The sequence below is a fragment of the Diprion similis genome, chromosome 2, assembly GCF_021155765.1.
Source record: "Diprion similis isolate iyDipSimi1 chromosome 2, iyDipSimi1.1, whole genome shotgun sequence".
Taxonomy (NCBI): Eukaryota; Metazoa; Arthropoda; class Insecta; order Hymenoptera; family Diprionidae; genus Diprion; species Diprion similis.
In genome coordinates this window covers 2,237,993-2,256,453 of record NC_060106.1, presented here as the reverse complement: position 1 = coordinate 2,256,453, position 18,461 = coordinate 2,237,993, and the positions used below count along the sequence as shown (strand labels likewise).

Sequence of the window (18,461 nt, the reverse complement as noted above, 5' to 3'; positions counted from 1 at the left end):
TAGCAAAAGAAGGCAAGAGGTATTATAGTTAGTCGAAAAGCAAAAGATATTATAGTTAATCGAGAAGCAAGAGATATTACTGTTGAATTAAAGGAACGGGTTGGTAAATAAATGAGGGTTGTATATCTTTAATTGATAAGTATATTGACTAATGTTATAAACTATATACATCGTGCTTGAAGAACGTTTATTGGATACATGACCATCTCGGCATGACTCTGCTGATCGACTTGAATATTGGCGCTCTCGGCGCTCACGCATGCATACACACACATACATGCTTCGTGCATGCTCGTCTATACTCGCGTTATATCCGCACATTATGTACGCGCATTCTTACTAATTGTTCAAGACGGGCAAAGTTACTTATTTTCCAATAATTACAATTAATCGACAACAAGAGATATAACAATTAATAGAAAGGCAAGGATTACAAGTCAGTTAGATAATTCGATACTTGAAGCGAAGTCAGAAATAATCAGGTATAGCGAAATAATATAAAACAGGTATGATAGAAATTACAAGAGAAATTACGGTAGAAATTAGAAGAGAAATGAGAGAAATACGTAGGTTCTAGCTTGCGATATATGCGATACGACGAAATATTATAATTACGATAAACAAGAAATAGATATCTTGACGTGTCAAGAACAGGTATTATAGAGAGAAGAGTAGTATAATGCGATATATTACAAACTAGAGATCTACGGACAAACTACGTAACAGCGGTATTAGCAAAGAAAGCGGTGAAAAAGGTGTTATTCGGTACGGCACAATACTCCAATGTCAAAAGAGAACAACGGCTATACCGCGCAGCGATATAAGATCGCGCACGCGGTACGCTTACGATATAATTTATCCAAGATATTCGATAATAATTAAATCCAAAAGATATTTGATCATATTCCAATCAGCAAAATATTAAGAAATCAAAGAAACGATATTTGAGAAATTATAAAAGAGATACAGAGAGAAAATAGATATTAGATAGCGAGAAACGAAATAAGAGACAAAATTAGAGACTTTATAAGCTAATTGATTTAACAATCACTACTGAGAACAATAAATCAGAGATTCAAATAAGATACGGTATTCAGAGATATTCTACGAAAGCATAAGTAAGGCGCTGCTATTCAGCGATATCAGGAAAATCATTCAAACAAGATAAATCAAGGAAATAGATAATAGTCACTACAAATAATAGAAAACTAACCAGTCGCGAAATTACTTGCAATATTCGATAATAAGGGAGAGAATAAGATAAGAGATAAGAAGAGAATACGATACGAGCCCACGTGGCTCACGCAGAGCAAACTGCGAGATAAAAGAGAGAAAATCGATAATAGGTAAGAAAAGAGAGAAAAAGATATAAAGCAAGTAAATTCGTAGCTTCACAAAATAGATAGAAAAAAAACCTCACTTACGAAGATAGAACAGAGATAGGCGGAGAAGCAGGTAGTCGAAAAGCGGAAAGTAGCAAGCACTGAGTCGTTAGAATACGTAAGCAGAAAATAGCGATAGTAAAGTGTCACTGAGTGTAGCGAAAGCACGTCTGTAATTAGCGCTAGCTGGACGTAGAGTGTGAAGAGACGAGCGGCGATCCTGACGATCCCTGTCGATTTTCGGCGAGATTTCGTCACGTGATCCTTTTCCGGTGTTCGGTGATCGATAATTGGGCCAGAGGGTCACGTGGTACGGGTCAACAGGTGTAGATGGGCGATAGTCCATTCCTGGGTGTCTTCTCCTCCCACGTTGTCATGTAGAGAATTATCGATCCGTCGAGTAATACGTGGGAGGGCTATGGTCAGCTGCTTGCGGTACTCGCGAGAGGGGAAGGTCTACCCCTCACGGTATTGCGGTATCGATGTGTGCGAGAAGATCTAGGAACGACGACGAGAAGAATGATCCTACTCACATTATTGCGGTATCGATACTTTGCAGAATTCGGGATTGGTACGTCGTCAACTTATGCAGTGCTAGTACTCCGAGCCTTCCTGATGGTGATGATTTACACGCAGGGTTCCCATCCTTAAGACCATCAGTCCGGCGTGGTCCACCACTGTTTCTCGGGCTTGTCCTCACGATGCAGTCCTTCGATAATCGTAGGTTTGTAGACAGCTACGATTCTGCGGTATAGTAGGCGAGACAGTAGATATTATGCTGGTTCAGCTCCAGGCTGATAAGTACCGCGACGGGAGGCTTGATTGTGTTTTTGACGCACAGCCCTGTACGCCGTCTACGATGCATCCAGGCGGCAGTGGCGTTGTAACGATGGTTCGGCTCCTGGCCGATACGTCTAAATGATCGGAGGTCTTCGTTGTGCTTCACGCACGACCCTGTACGCAACCTAGGTAGGCATCCATCTGAAGTTGACTTTGCGGTATCCGATCTGTTGCAATTGACGATAGTTGGCTGTTGACCCGGTACGTGACCTCGGCTTCGCGATATTCAGTTCCCTCGAAGCGGTGTCGTTGAAGATAGTTCTCGTAGTGCGATACAAAGATAAAAAAAAGACAGGAATGAGCTTAATAATTAAGTCTCACTTAGAAATTAATTAGTTGTTCTTTTTGGAGTATTGGCCCCAGACGTGTTTTCGTTACTTTTTACGACATTCTAAAAATAAGGAGAGCGATATTCAAATCATGTGACGGGGTATAAAATACCACGTCACAATATATAAATACATACATATTAGACAAGAAAAATTCCCTACTTCTATATATATATATATTTCTATATATATATATATAATTTAGCGTTACAATATATATATATATATATATATATATATATATATATATATATATATATATATATATATATATTGTAACGCTAAATTCTGTTACCCTCTGACGAGGACTTACCGTTAGGACTTTGGCGCGATTCTCCAATTATTCGATACGATATTTAAAGATACGAAAAGTTACTCGTTGGGCGCCAGACGCTTCAGCGTCAATTTTTAGAGAAAAGGAAAAGATACGATACGTTAATAATAACTAGAGAACCCGTTGTATGGCTGGCTAGGCTCAGGTACTTACACGAACTGGTAGAGTGGCGGTATCCAAAGGCAGTTACAACAGTCACGGAAATAAGGAAATAAAGAAATCAAGAAATAAGCTCGAATTAAGTAAATTAACCAGTCAATCAGTCATATATTATTGATCAGTTCACAAGCGGTAGATTAGTCAAATTGGTTACAGAAAGTTAGCAAAGATAATTAGTCAACGAGAGTAGTTTACAAGATTTTCGATTAAAGAAGCTAACCGATAATTCGCACAAAAATGATAGTTAACCAAAGAAATTAATCGTAGGTCGAGAGAAGCGATATAATACAAAAAGTCTACTTAAACTAGACGTCACTGGGCGACGTGATTTTACCCAAATTTCAAAAGCGGCACTACGAGAATTGTTAATTTGTTAAATTAAAGCAAGAGTGAAACTTCAGCGAAAATCGGTAGTTGACGGAATTGACGATAGCTTAGAACGATAGTGACAAAAAAATAATATTGAAATTACGATAAACGGCAATTAGCAAGAAAGATCGACAGTCATATACAATTCATATATATCGGTAGCTGATACGAGAGAATTATTCACGGCAAGTGAATCGATAATTTACAACAGTCAAATTTACGATATTATTTTAGTAAGGAAATTCGAAATTATAGTAACGAGAGAGAATACAAAAATTATACGAGATTGAGAGATTTAGAGAAGGGATTGAAAAGTAAAAGTAATACACTAAATACACCTGTTTACAATAAGCAACTTGAGATAACACAGAAATACGATATTCGGGAAACAAGAAAATATTACAAGGCAACAAGAAATGTAAATCAAATAATAAGCGATAGAAAACAAAGGTGCGGTAGTATTTAGCGGCTTAATCTACGCTCAGCTGTACTCCAAGTAGCTCGATATACGATACGAAATTTCATGCACAAAGTAAATAATATAAAACAAGCGATACGATACAAAGCGATAGGCAATACTAGTAATAAAAGTAAAGATAACGATAGCAATAGACAGTAGAAATTACACAAGCAATTCTAGCATAAAGTTACGAGAAGCAAAGAAAATCAGAGATACAAAAGATAAGCAATGAAATTCAGAAATACAAAAGATAGTTATTCGGTAGTTACGAGGTCGCTCATGATAAGTTTTCGGAAATTAATTACAAAACGAAATCATGCAGTCGCACGCGGCTTACAGCACCTCAATGTCCGTGGACCATGATTCACAAAGATACTGGCATCATTCGATGCAACCAAAACGATAATTAAGATACGATACGAGAAATAGGAAAGAGAGCAACTTCGTAACGGTACGATACATAGGCGAAAGCCTTACCTTAGTCGGCGGCGATAATAGGTAACACTGATTTTATTTTAAAGTAAACTCAAAGAAAACTAAAGCGAGAGAAGGAAAGGATTGACTCTAGAGGAAGGAGTGAAGCTAAAAGATCAAAACGATAGTGGGTGAGAAAAAGGTGACGATAGCGATAGCGATAAAAGGAATAGAAGATAGAGGAAGAATAAGGAAAGTTGAAGGATTTCTAACTGAACGAGAGCGAGGTGGTAGCGAAGCTGTCTCCTGGCGGGTTGAGCGTAGAATAGGCAGAGTTCGGAGTCCGGATTAGCGATCTCGCCGGTATCGTCAGGTGGTCCTTCTTCCCCTTCGGTGGTCACTCAATCCCCACCATAATTGGGTCATCCCTTTGGCGAATATCGGCTACGCGTTGCCGACGATTACCGCTAGATGAGCGTAGTTGGCATCACACGTATTTTTCTTCGGCTGCTGCGTCGTACTGTACAGGTTGCCTGTCATTGGGGGTTCCCTCCTCGTAGGCAGGTACGTAGGCTACCTCCGGAAGGTTACCGGATGGAGTGCAACTCCACATTGTTTGCCTCCACCGGCTCCGTCGTTTAGGCAGTGGCCAACTGCCCACGATATATCACGAAGACCATGCAGTCACACGGCGGCTTACAGCACCTCATCGTCCGTGGACCATGACTCACACTGATTGTAGCCCTTACTGACAGGAAGGCTGCGTCGATCCTCAGAACGAGGGCTTTATCAACTTGGGACGTAGTGTTTTGGGTTCGGTCCGGCTCCTGGCCGGTAAGTCGGTGGACGACAGGCTGCGGTCTGCCCTTGATGTCGAACTTACGGCATCCGAAAAAGTAGGCATTCAAAGTTGTACTGGAGATTCATGATTACGAAACGGTAGTTGAATTCGTCGGTAGCTGGAACTGCAGTTATCGGTAGTTGTCGATCCCTCGGTGAATCAAAGAAACGTGTTGATCCCTCGATGATCATGGTTGCGGTACCTGTTTAGCTTGCGCCGAAACGCGGGATTACAAAATTTATACAGAAAATATTAGTAACTAGTATTTTTCGCGTATATCGTATCGAGCTTGCTTAGAGTACCCCGCCAGGGACGCGTTTTCGGTAGTTTCCTTTAGATTTTTAGCCTTGTAACGAGCAATTCTAAAATGCCACGTTACAGTATATATATATATATATATATATATATATATATATATATATATATATATATATATATATATATATATATATCATGAATGAATCAGGGTGGTATTTAGCGTAGGAGAAAGTGAAGTTAATTACTTAACTTGACTTCACTTTCTCCTGCATATATATATGCAGTACTTCACGATGATGAGTTTGAATTAATTCCAACTAAAATACAAGCGGTGAATTAGTACATACATTAAATAAATTTGTCGTGTATAATTTTCTCACAATCTTCCGTAAAAAATGTCTTTCCCGTTCCAACATTTCTCTTCGTTAGATCCAGCATGATAGCGTTTGTAAATATACATATTTGATTGTAGATGAGCCGAATAAACAACAATACAGTACAGAATGTTTGCAATGAGAATCTCGTTATCGTGCATGAGAGGTGATAAAAAGAACAAACCCGAGCGCAAGCTCGCTGCGCCACGTGCTCCGTCCGCAACATTCAGAATCGATATTCTTAAGAACGGTTGAAAAGTGGGTCCTATCGCTTGCACCTGTTGAAGTGCGATTGATATACTACACGTATCTTGAATATCGATCAAATCTGTGAGGGCGAGTTCTAGCCTCCCCTTGTAAGAGGAAGTCCCTGAATTATTTTATTCTTGACATGTTTTCCGTTAAAAGGCAAATACACTCATACTAAAAGGATCTTCTCATAAGCCAAACGCTTCAAGAAAACCTCACACATTATATATGCCAGCCGGCCGACCGCCACCCGTAATGCTAGGCGCGACCAAGCTAAGGTGCACACCCCACTCACCATCCTAGGGCAGGCCTACTGAGCCATGCATCCTGGGTGTCTTGAATTAAATACACATCACTGACCATGGTGAGGCACATGCACTGAGTGATACTTATGGAGTGTCCGTGTTGAGTGAGGTGATGCCAACCTATTACATTATTTACCCTAAGTGAAAAGCACCGTTCGATTTATAAAAGTAATACTGATCGCATTGTTTCTATAATCTCGGTATTTGCCGAATATAAGGCACCGGTTTGTAAATCTATTACTGACGATGCGTACTGCATTTCTCATAAAAGGAAACAGAGATTGTATTTTAAACAAACATCCCACCAAACGCACCAACCCGAGTTGCAATAACGAATCCTGGTTTACTTTTGAGCATCCGCAAACTGCGCAACTCGATGTCGAAGAAAGACCGCGTCAATGTACGTCGGTAGTTCGACGGTTACAGCTTTATTTGAAATGATTTTCGTCTCTATTGACTGGACTATAATGTGTGACGTGAATATGATATGAAAATTGTGCCTTTCTGCCTGTATAACACTACGATCTCTATGTTATGCAATAGTTAGATAAAACTTGTGTAAATCACAAAAATAGTAATGTATAATGTCAATTTCATACAATATAATTTTTGCTTTCCTGAGTAAATTCCACCGCGATGTCTGTGTTAAGTAGGAACTACAACAAATTAGTGAAACGCACAAAAAGAGCATCATGTGACATGAGATTCATGTAGATTTGTGTTTGTTGCGTGTTGTCACAATGTTACAGAACAATCACAACTCTGGATCAGTGTCACATTATCACAGTGATATGAATGCGTCAAGAATGTTTACCGGGAATATATTACTGACTGATTTTCGCTGATTTTGCTTTTTCAAGGAAACGAATGGTTATCTTGTCGAGATGTACTATGGTACCTTAGCTTCTGTGGATTTGCCATTGACTACATATTGAGAATCAACTTGAGTCTGACCATTGTAGCCATGGTCGCACCCCGGCCCGAATTTGTAGTGACTGCACAATGCACACAAGACATACCGCCAACAATAAGGCCAAATCTTTCTGACCTGTCGGTCAACACATCATCCCCAACGGATGTTGAAGAGAATACCGTTATACCATCGTTGGGACTTGCAGAGAGCCAGAAAACCGTAGGTGATTTATCATTTTTATTTTGTGATATATTCTCAGTTAAAGAAAAAATCGGAAAATATTCATGATATGAAAGTGGGTCATTTTAATCAAATTTTTCAAAGTCTATCCACCCGTTGGACTTATTTTCTATCTTTATGACAAATTTGAGACCAATTTGAATTCGATTTTTCGTTAGTCCGTGAAAGACATGTCTGCATATGTCAATTTCTATTTTGTTCTTCCAATACAACTAAGAATATGCTTTGAACACCGTGTCATATGTCGAAGAAAATTCGATTGCTATTTAACTATTCCTATTTTATCTATCTTACGCAGACAAAGTAAAATAACTTCGTAGTAGCCACTTCCGACGAAAATTGTTGATAAAATGTTTCAGGGTTCATCAATAAATCACACTGAGTACCCTGATCGATTTTCCTGGAACGAGTACGAACAAGGCCTAGCTCTTGGAGGATATTATTGGATGCACTGGGCTATGCAACTTCCTGGTGGCGTCTTAGCGCGTCGTTACGGAACGAAGCTAGTCTTTGGCTTAGCTAATTTCATTCCTGCATTATTGGGCTTCTTTATACCACTTTTCGCGCGATATCATCTGTACGCCTTCGTGTTTATAAGAGTTCTACAGGGAGCGCTTGCAGTATGTACAGTATTCTTTCTGAATAGGGCTGCTCGAAGGGCGGTGAGGGGGACATAATTATTGGAAATTACTTTCGCCAATTAAAGTTAATTCACACTAAATGGCACGGACCTTCACGTAACGGCAACGGAACGGAACGGCTTCCGCCAAAATTACCACAAAGAATGTTTTGACGGCTTGCTACGGTACGTTTCAGAGCTTGTCCGCCAGTCTGAACACGAAAACGGCACAAGACAGTCAGAACGGAGCCAAATTGGATCAGAGAATAAGAATTGAAATCTTAAAATCGTGCGTGGCATTATACGTAATGAGCCACTCGAGGTATAGCGATACTGAAGTTGAGGAAAATGATTAGAGAGCAATTGCAAAAGAAATAAACCAGCCAGGTATGATGAATTATATTTCTAACAAGAATTGTTACAAACTTACGTCTTGCGATTCGACACGTTTTTTCGACTGTGTGACTAGTTGTCGTCTAGAAGTAAGGCTGTGAGTGCCAGTTCATTGTCGCCCCATAATTGGTTCATTACGACTACTGAATGTTAACTGACGGATAATTGCCGGTGCAATCTGAACACACATGTAAAGGTTGATCAACACTGTACGGCGTGGACCGTCACGTATCGGCAACGGAACGTACCGACATCAGAACGATAATGTTACGCATATGTTCAAATTTCACCAGCAATTATCCTTCGGTTAACATTCAGCAGTCGTAACGAAGCAATAGTGGAGTGCCGATGAACCAGCTCTGATAGCCTTAATTCTAGACAAAGACGAAAACAAGAAGTCGAAAAAACGTATGGAATTGCAAGACACAATTTCTTAATAATTTTTGTTAAAAATAACAATTATTTCTGTTATATAGTATCGCGATACCTCGAGTGGTTCGTTACGTACAATGCCTTGCACGGTTTTACTTTTGCAATACATTTTTCTTGATCCATTTTGGCTCTGTGTCGTCCGTCTTGTTCTGTTTTCGTGTTCAGACTGGCGGACAAGTACAAGGACGTACGGTAGCGGACCGTCAAAACATTCTCTACGGCAATGTCGGCCGGAGCCGTTCCGTGCCGTTGACGGAACGTGCAGGTCGTTCGAGGTTAGTGTGTACAGCAGAGTAGACCAAAAAAAAATTCTTTTTCACTTGTTACCGTGAAAATATCGTTCATGATGATGAAAGACAAATTCTGTGAAAGTTTGAGTATACGAAATAATGGCTCAAAAACATAAAACATATTTTTCGTGAAGTTCATCGAATGTTCTTCGGTAAGACATCGAAATTATTAGTATTTCGTGAAAACTTTGATGTTTTGGCAAAGAACACTTGATGAACTTCACGAAAAATATGATTTTTTATGTTTCTGAGCCATTATTTCGTATACCGTTTGAGGTTAAACTTTAACCTTGAATAACTTTCAAACCAGTCGACTTGGCGAAAAATCACATCAGACCTTTTTTGTAGATCGTTCAAATTCCTACAAGAATATGTATTGATTTCTACGACTCGCTTATTCGTTAGAACGCAATAAAATTCCAAATAAAAAAAAAAAAATTTCCCGTCTTATTTAAAAATTTGGGAAATCGAAAATCGCGGTGGAGCACCTCATAATATTAATATTAAGAGCTCAAATTTTCACAGAATTTGTTTTTCATCATCTTGAACGATATTTTCACGATAACTAAACAAACGGAAAATTTTTTTTTTTCTTTGGGCCACCCTAGTGAACAGTCCTATTGAAACCCATGGTAAAAAGTTTTATCGTACCGGTACCGGTACGTTCCGTTGCCGTTATGTGACGGTCCGTGCCGTACAGTGTGGATCAACCTTGAAATTATCGTACCGATGCCGGTACGTTCCGTTGTCGTTAGGTGATGGCCGGTGCTGTATAGTGAGAATAAACTTTAGCTCGTGCACAACTCGATTCGGCCGCCGGCCTCACCTCTGAGTAGGGCCGCGTGTCTTCTCGAAATTGCATATTATTTTTGAGGTGACAGTTCTTTTTCACTTGATTGATGGTAGATAAAAAATATTGAATGAAAAGTTTATATCGATTAAAAAATCATCGCGCAAGCGAGAGCGACATGAAAGTTGAATGATTTTGAGAGGCATATCGCTGCGCTGAGAGGAACGAAATGCGTATATCGGACGAAACTAAGAATTCTACAGATTTATTTGACGCTTTCCATATATTGTCAGAGCTCCAGTGAATACGATTGAAAGACGATCTATTTTGTATTGATCTCACGAAAGTATCAATACAATTCTATGTTAGTTGCATTTTCGTGTATTCATAGAATAAAAATGACTCGTCTTAAATGAAAAACATATAAAATTATTTGCATTCGTTGGCGTGCAAGTTCCAACGTCAGAGTCTTCAGAATTATTTATCAATGAATTAATTTAAGTTATTCAATGCGATTCTGAATACAAGTGTATGAATAGGAAAATCTTTTACAAAATATGTTAAAAATTATATGATATATCATCAATAAGTGGTGCGAAGTGTTTTCCAATAGCGTTCTTCTACAGAGGTAATTGTCCAAACACTTGTAAACAAAAAGTAGTGGGGAAGCGCTGGAGTAAGGATTACGAGAAGCGGCCCTATTCAGAGGGGCTCCATTCGAAGGAAATACAGTATTTGTACTTGATAACCTACCAAAGGAGAACAGAAATCAATTCGATAGAAATAGTATAACTCGGAAGAATTAGTTTTGTATCCTCCATTTTTTCGCGCAGGGTGCAGCTTGGCCCGCCATGCACAATATGACAGCTAAATGGATTCCCTTTGGTGAGAGAAGCAAGTTCGTCAGCTCTTACCTTGGTAAGTTGAGAACTCAATTTTTGAATATCTCGCATTTCATCTCATGGAATTTATCATCACATACCCACTCCCACACCAGCGTACCGCAATTTTGACCTTATGAAGTGGCCGACTGAAGGGGGGCTAAGGGGGCGACTTACCCTGGGCCTCTGGTCCTAGGGGGCCTCCAAATTTCGAGAAATCCTTTTTAATCAAAATCTAAACAAGGCCAAAATATTTTCAGTAAGTAAGGGGCAATTTGGAGTTTGAAGTCACGGACGTGAGCAAAATATAAACGTAGGTACGTAACGACTTACCTATCACCAGGCCATGGAAATTATTCGTGGGTGTTATAAGTACACTTAAAAAATACGAACAAAAGCAGTGAAGAGCTTAATGGTGGTTTATGAAGTTTTTTACTGCAATATTACATTCTTAAAATTACTTTTTCAAAAGGTTACATATAGTTTATTTTATAAATAATCAAATCCAATTAGAGTAAACTCATCTATCACCTATTCTTTGCACTCTACTTACTGGTTGCTGTGCTGAATGCTGATTCGTATTCTAACTTTCTCACCCGTATCTATATGTGCGTATATTCCAATTACTAAAGCGTAGAGTACACACTTTTGAAACACCCTAGTACAAACATTCTAAGTATTTTTTTTTTTTTTTTGTCAATCTACTACATCGATACTATTAATTTTTTACAAAATGTAGACTAAAAAGAAAATAATTAATTTATTCAAAATGGTCTTACCAAACCGATTATTTTTTTGCATTCTAGGATTCATAATGAAAAGATTAGAGTACATGAAATTCACTGAAATTGATAGTAATAATACGCTTTATGCACTGTGATCTTCAGCTATCTCACTCATTATCCTGGTCAACCAAAATCTATTTTTTTTATTTTTTTTTTGAGTTTATATTTATATTATTTAATGAGTAAATTTTAATTCTATACTTGAATAATAACCAAAATCGTAATTTATTACTTGCAAAGTTTTCTTTTCTCTTTTTTACGTTGATAAATAACACTAGTCAACACAAATTTTGAGTCTAGGTCCTACATGTCAAAATTTGATTTCTTTCACGTAACTAATAAAACAAAAAACAGTTTTATTAGAAATAGTTTTCTTTCTTAGAAATCCGACCGAAGTTTCGGATGTTAAAAAAAATCACCTACTTTCTCAATCAGGTATTGTAAGTAACAATTGAACAAACTTCAGTTTCGCATTTGAATTTTTCTATGAAAGTGATTTAATTTAATTAAGCAAACTTTAGTTTCGTATTTAAATTTTTGAATAAAAGAGATTCAAATACGAAACTGAAGTTTATCTAATTGTTATTTAAAAAAATGTTTGAGAAAGTAGATAATTTTTCTTAAAATCCGAAATATCGTTCGGGTTTCTACAAAAGCAAACTTTATCTTATTCGCTGTGAGCCGCCGATTGGAGGGGATAGCCGAAACGATCGAAGCGCTCTGGCAATTTTACATGTACAGTAGAACTTCGATGCAGCGGGGTTGACTCAGGCGGAAGGGGATTGAGGAGGTTGGCTCCACTCGCCAAATTGATAAGAATTAATTGAAATTTTTTGTGTATATGTGTCAATAGTAAACCTATTTTTGTGCAAAATTTTAAGTCGATCGGATGCATAGGTGTCCTGTAATTGAATGTTGAATTTGGACCCTTATACACGGCAACTATAGAAAAACCATGCAATGTATCATAACTATGCTCCATAACTTCCATAAAAATCATAAGAATTTAATGAAAATAGTACGGAAAGATTCTATACATGTTCGGGAAGAAATTTTTTGCACACCGAAACATTTCGTCTGTATAGTTATTGAGATATTTAAAAAATAAAATAGCATTTTGTGATTATTTCAACTGATAGCTATGTGTCACGCCACCGACCCGGCAATGTCGCTGCAGATGCTCATCAGCACTAACACACCGCAACGTTTGTTTACGTCTCGAGTCTCGTATGAACGCGTCAGGGATAGCAGCTATTGAAAACTGAATTGCCCGCTTACCACATTTTGACATCGATAATCATATATTTCGATGTTAATATTATAAATAACTAGGGGCTCAGCCCCTGCGTGCTTCGCGCCTCACTATTTCCTTATACATTGTCTATTAGACAGGTGAATTCATTTATGCTGATTTGATGACATTCAATTACTTTTCTTTTCTTCATGAATCTAAGCTTCTGTTCGTCGGTTGAAAATTGGTGTTCCTTCTCCATTGATATCGATCTATCTCCTTGACTTGATATTTCTTCACTCTCCTCGAGTTCTGTTTCATTACTTTGCTGACATACTTGCCAGTATGATTGGTTGGTCGTCCTCTTGATTTATTTTCCAAATCAATAATCACAATCGATTCTTCTAATTCTTCTACACCCTTCGCTGAATTATTGTGGCTACCACTCACCATTGCTGAATTATTTTTGCTACCACTCTGCCTGTTATTCTCCAAAATCACCTTCTTTATATTATTTCTTCTCTATATTTGCGTTGCTATTCACTCCGCAAAACACCTCTTTCTCTTGTGGTCAACATAGATACTGGTCGTCCTCTTGCTTGGTTATACGATGTTTGTTAATATTATTCTATGACTTATTTGGTTATTCGCACTTATAATTTTATTTTCCTTTTTCTTTTGTGATACGTCTGACCATCCATCGTCTCCATCGCCTTGTCTGCTGATTGAAACTCCTCCTTTCTCCATTGTCAACGTAAATCCTGGTTGTCCTTTTGACTGTTTGGTGATATATATATATATTAGGGTGATTCAAATGAATTTTTTTTTTTTCGAAAAAAAGTGGTAGTGAAAAAACGATTTGAAATGACGAAAAAATAATGCCTGCACGCGGAAAAAATTCTTACTCAAGATTTAGAGGTCGCGCAAGTCGATTTTATGTATTTATTTAAGGTTTTTTTTCGTAAAATTTAGATAATATCATAATTGCCAGTGTAAATATATATTTTACGGAAAAACCACTTATCTTGTTCTTTGTTCTTGTTCTTGTTAAATTTGACATAATCCAGTATTTTATGAGATATTTCTCGGAAACGCATTTTTTTAAAAGAAATAAATTAAACTTACCGAATATATTTGTACCCTTCAAAAAAATCGAAAAATCGAAAACAAAAGAAAATTGAATCTTAAAGTTTGTACTTTCTTCACAGTGTTTTTTAGACAACTTTAGACAAAATTAGACAAATTTAGACAAAATTAGATCTCGATCTACTTTTAAAAGTAAAGAGATCTAATTTTGTCTAAATTTGTCTAATTTTGTCTAAAGTTGTCTAAAAAACACTGTGAAGAAAGTCTCGATCTACTTTTAAAAGTAAAGAGATCTAATTTTGTCTAAATTTGCCTAATTTTGTCTAAAGTTGTCTAAAAAACACTGTGAAGAAAGTACAAACTTTAAGATTCAATTTTCTTTTTTTTTCGATTTTTCGATTTTTTTGAAGGGTACAAATATATTCGGTAAGTTTAATTTATTTCTTTTAAAAAAATGCGTTTCCGAGAAATATCTCATAAAATACTGGATTATGTCAAATTTAACAAGAACAAGAACAAAGAACAAGATAAGTGGTTTTTTCGTAAAATATATATTTACACTGGCAATTATGATATTGTCTAAATTTTACGAAAAAAAACCTTAAATAAATACATAAAATCGACTTGCGCGACCTCTAAATCTTGAGTAAGAATTTTTTCCGCGTGCAGGCATTATTTTTTCGTCATTTCAAATCGTTTTTTCACTACCACTTTTTTTCGAAAAAAAAAAATTCATTTGAATCACCCTAATATATATATATATTTACTATCATTTGCTTGTTACTTTTGATACTTATTACTCACTATCTGAATTTTATTTTGGTTCTGCAAGACATCAAAGTGTCCACTGTCTCCGTCGCCGGTGAGGTGTAGCGAGAATTGTCTTTCATCTTGGGATCCGATTTGGTGTGGACGAATTTGTTCTCCGCAATACACGATTAAACATATATCCAAAATTTCCGCAGCTGTAGCTAATTCTGCTTCTACCCTGTAAATTCCATTTTTATTCATGTGTGATTTGTAATCACCAGGTGACCTAATCACGGCACCGTTTGACTCATTACCTGTAATAAAACCCGCAAATGTAGACCAATTATCAACTATATTTGAAACGATACTCAGTATCACCTTTGCGTGTCGATCTTGAGTGCTGTGTACACAATACGCCATTTTTATTTACTTGAATGACAGAAATTTTTAATTTTTCGCGGTTGGCAACCACCGGAGGAGCCTGTGTATAAGCATAGCTTTACCCTCCCTTACTGCCTGCCCCGCAAGGTGTGTAGCCACCCTCCTGAACCGTGGTCCTCTTAAGCGCCTCCGCACTTCGCGTGACCAACCAGATACAGTCGTACTGAACTATTTCGTACATCAAGTTCCCAGCCATTTACTCGACTATTTGCATCTTTGACAAATGAAACATGTGGTAGAAGAAAACCAAAGGAAAAGCCAAAAAAAAAAAAAAATTAACTGATTATTTACATATATACAGGGTGTCAATTAAGTCCCAGAACGGCTGAATATCTTCTCGGGGACAGTACTTCTGGAAAAGGTTATGGACAATTCTTCAGTGAAATTCAACGAAGAATGCGATGGTGACCTTAAATTTGACCTTGAACTTGACATTCAAGGTCATTTCAAGGTCAACTTTTTTTCAAATGGCATTTTTCTTTTTTGACACTGGTAATCGACAGAGCGAAAAATTTTACGTTCAGATATATATTCAAAACATAGAAACCGCTTGACCTTGCAGGCCATTTGAGGGTACACGTCGAGACAAACTTCAAACTTTTTCGGTTTGCTCAAAACTTGAACTCATAACAAAGCTCCATAAAGCAATTAAGTGATTTTCACTCGGTTCCAATCAGTTACGTTCTACATGTGTCCAGTTATTATTTAAAATAACGTCATAAAAATTATACACATAAAAGTGATGTTTTTCGAAAAGGAAATTGCGTTACGATTCGCATCGAAAAACTTTGACAAAATTCCGCAGCCATTAGAGGAGCGTAGAGAACAAAAGTTACCATGGAAATTGCAATGCGACAAGTTACCACCTAATTGTTCCAATAATTGGCAATTGACAATTTTTGTGAATTTTAGTGAAAATTGCAATTTGCATGGTAACTTTTGTTCTTTACACTCTACACATTTTTTTAGTTTTTTCCAATGAGAATTGTAACGTAAGGAGCTTTACGAAAAACATCGCTTTTTGACGTTATTCTGGACAGATGTGGGACGTAACTGATTGGAATCGAGTGAAAACCAATTGTTTTATAGAGCTTTATTATGAGTTCCAGCTTCAAGCAAATCGAAAAAATTTAGAGTTTCACTGACATGTCTCCTTAAATGACCTGCGAGGTCACACGTTTTCTATGTTTTGAATATATATCTGAACGTAAAATTTTACGTTCTATCGATTGCTAGTGGCAAAAAAGAGAGTTGAAATTTAAAAAAAAGGCGACCTTGAAATGACCTGGAAGGTTAAGTTCAAAATCAATTTTAAGGTCACCATTGAATTCTTAGTCGAATTTTGCTATAGAATTGTCCATTTTTCAGAAACACTGTCTCCGAGAAGATATTCAGCTGTTCCGGGACTTAATTGACACACTGTATATCAAAGTATGGAGTTAGCTTGTTTATATGCTAATATATGCACATAATACCTAGTCATTGAATAATAATTGTCACGTAATATTCAGGAATTATGTACACTGTTAGACATAAAAAAATGATTTACAATTTGTGTTAACCGTGATATCACTTATCCGTGGATTCTTCGGTCCCGAGCAGCCCGATTAATTGGGGTCCTACTGTAATCTTATGGATGTACGCCCACTATTATCGGTGTCAACCGCTTTAACTAAATTTTCTCCATAAGATTTAACGTAGACATTACGCCCAAACCAGGGCTCCATAAGCGCGGCTCACAATGAATAAAACTATTTTTTCTCATCACTTATGTGAAAAAAATAAAAATTTGATATCTATGACCCAGACTCAAAATTCGTGTTGACCGTGACTCTTGTAGGGGCTGTTCAAAAACTACGCAGCTCTATGTTCAACACTCTTAACCTCCCCCCCCCCCCCATATCGTCTGTCGTAGAAATTTCCAAGACCCCCTTACCCCAGGAAGGCATGTGGTTTACAATAAAAAGTGTATGCATTAGAAAATTGACAAAGAAGTAGTTTGAGTTTTAATTTTTGTTATTCTACGATATCCGAAGGCACAAATGACGAGAGGAGCCATACATGCAAATCATTATTATCAGGAATAGAATTATTCTTGACTTTTTCGCGATAATCAAACTGAGTTTCAAGTGTAACTATTATGAAAGTACGTCATTGAAACCTGTGTTTGCATAAGACATAATATTACGCGCGGAATAACGAATTGGAATACAGTGCAACCTCCGAATAAGCCCTCTCCAAATAAGTCCGCTTCCCCTAATCTTTGCTCGAGAGTTGCCCCCACTACATCACGCATCGTCACGCATCGTCGCACATCTCAAAATCGGGGGCGAACTTCTAAATAAGTCCGCCCGTGGAAACTGTGTTTTGGTCTCAATTTATGCTTTGAATAATAGTATAGTAATGAATTAATCTATTGTTAACACCTATTAGTATTTATACTTTTTTTTAAATTTAAATTTATTAATAAAAAAATGTAATTATCTTAAAAAAGGTAACACAAAAATATTCAGCAATTCTTGTCAAAAAATAATATCATTCTTTAATATCAAATAATGTCATTCTTCGTATGTACTTGAGCATTTGAAATTTTAAAGTAGAGAGCAATTCTTTTTTTTATAGAGAGTAGTTATTTTATTATTAATGAGAAATCCAATTTATAATACATAATGCAGTCCATAGCGCATACATTGTGCATAATGCAGACTTACTGTTCAAACAGAATTTGATAAGAATAATATAATAAAGTCAAGTCAATGTCGTCAATTCGTCGAGTGGGCGAGCGGACTTATTTGGAGGTTGAGCCGAGAATTTTTTGTGGCGAATTCAGACTGCGGGTGGGAGTAACTTATTTCTCGGAATTATATTCTCCTAACCGCCCGAGCCTGGTCTTATTCGGAGGTTGCACTGTACATCAATTATAAAATTACGTCTCGCGGACTAAGTCCCCCCTCCCCTTCTTATAGTCTAGTGCAGCCTTTCATCAAACATCCCCCCCCCCCCCCCCCACCTCCCGCAAATTAACTACGTCGCTCATGGACAGCCCCTTACAGCTTACTGGCCATGAACTACTTAAAACGTTTGACAGCGGTCTTCGTTTCATGCTACAATAACGGTGAAACATGAAAGTTTGCAAGCAGTGATAATTGACGATTGTAAATTAATCACAACAATTAATTTTTTTTTAAATATTATTCGGATGTGAACTGTAAGTGCAAACCTCTTTATTATCCATAAAATACTTCGTTGATATTCAAAAACCTTCCGTATGTTGTGAGATTGTTCAAATAAAATGA

The 18,461-nt window shown here is 37.2% G+C and overlaps 1 protein-coding gene across 1 annotated transcript in view; it reads left to right on the top strand.

Moving 5' to 3' along the window:
* The window catches only part of LOC124415984 (sialin), a 63,417-nt gene that overhangs the window by 13,557 nt on the left and 31,399 nt on the right, over positions 1 to 18,461 (top strand). Inside the window, exons 3-5 of the mRNA XM_046896776.1 lie at positions 7,175 to 7,446; positions 7,827 to 8,087; positions 10,825 to 10,909. Coding sequence (XP_046752732.1) covers positions 7,175 to 7,446; positions 7,827 to 8,087; positions 10,825 to 10,909 — 618 coding nt within the window. The remainder of the gene's footprint in view (positions 1 to 7,174; positions 7,447 to 7,826; positions 8,088 to 10,824; positions 10,910 to 18,461) is intronic.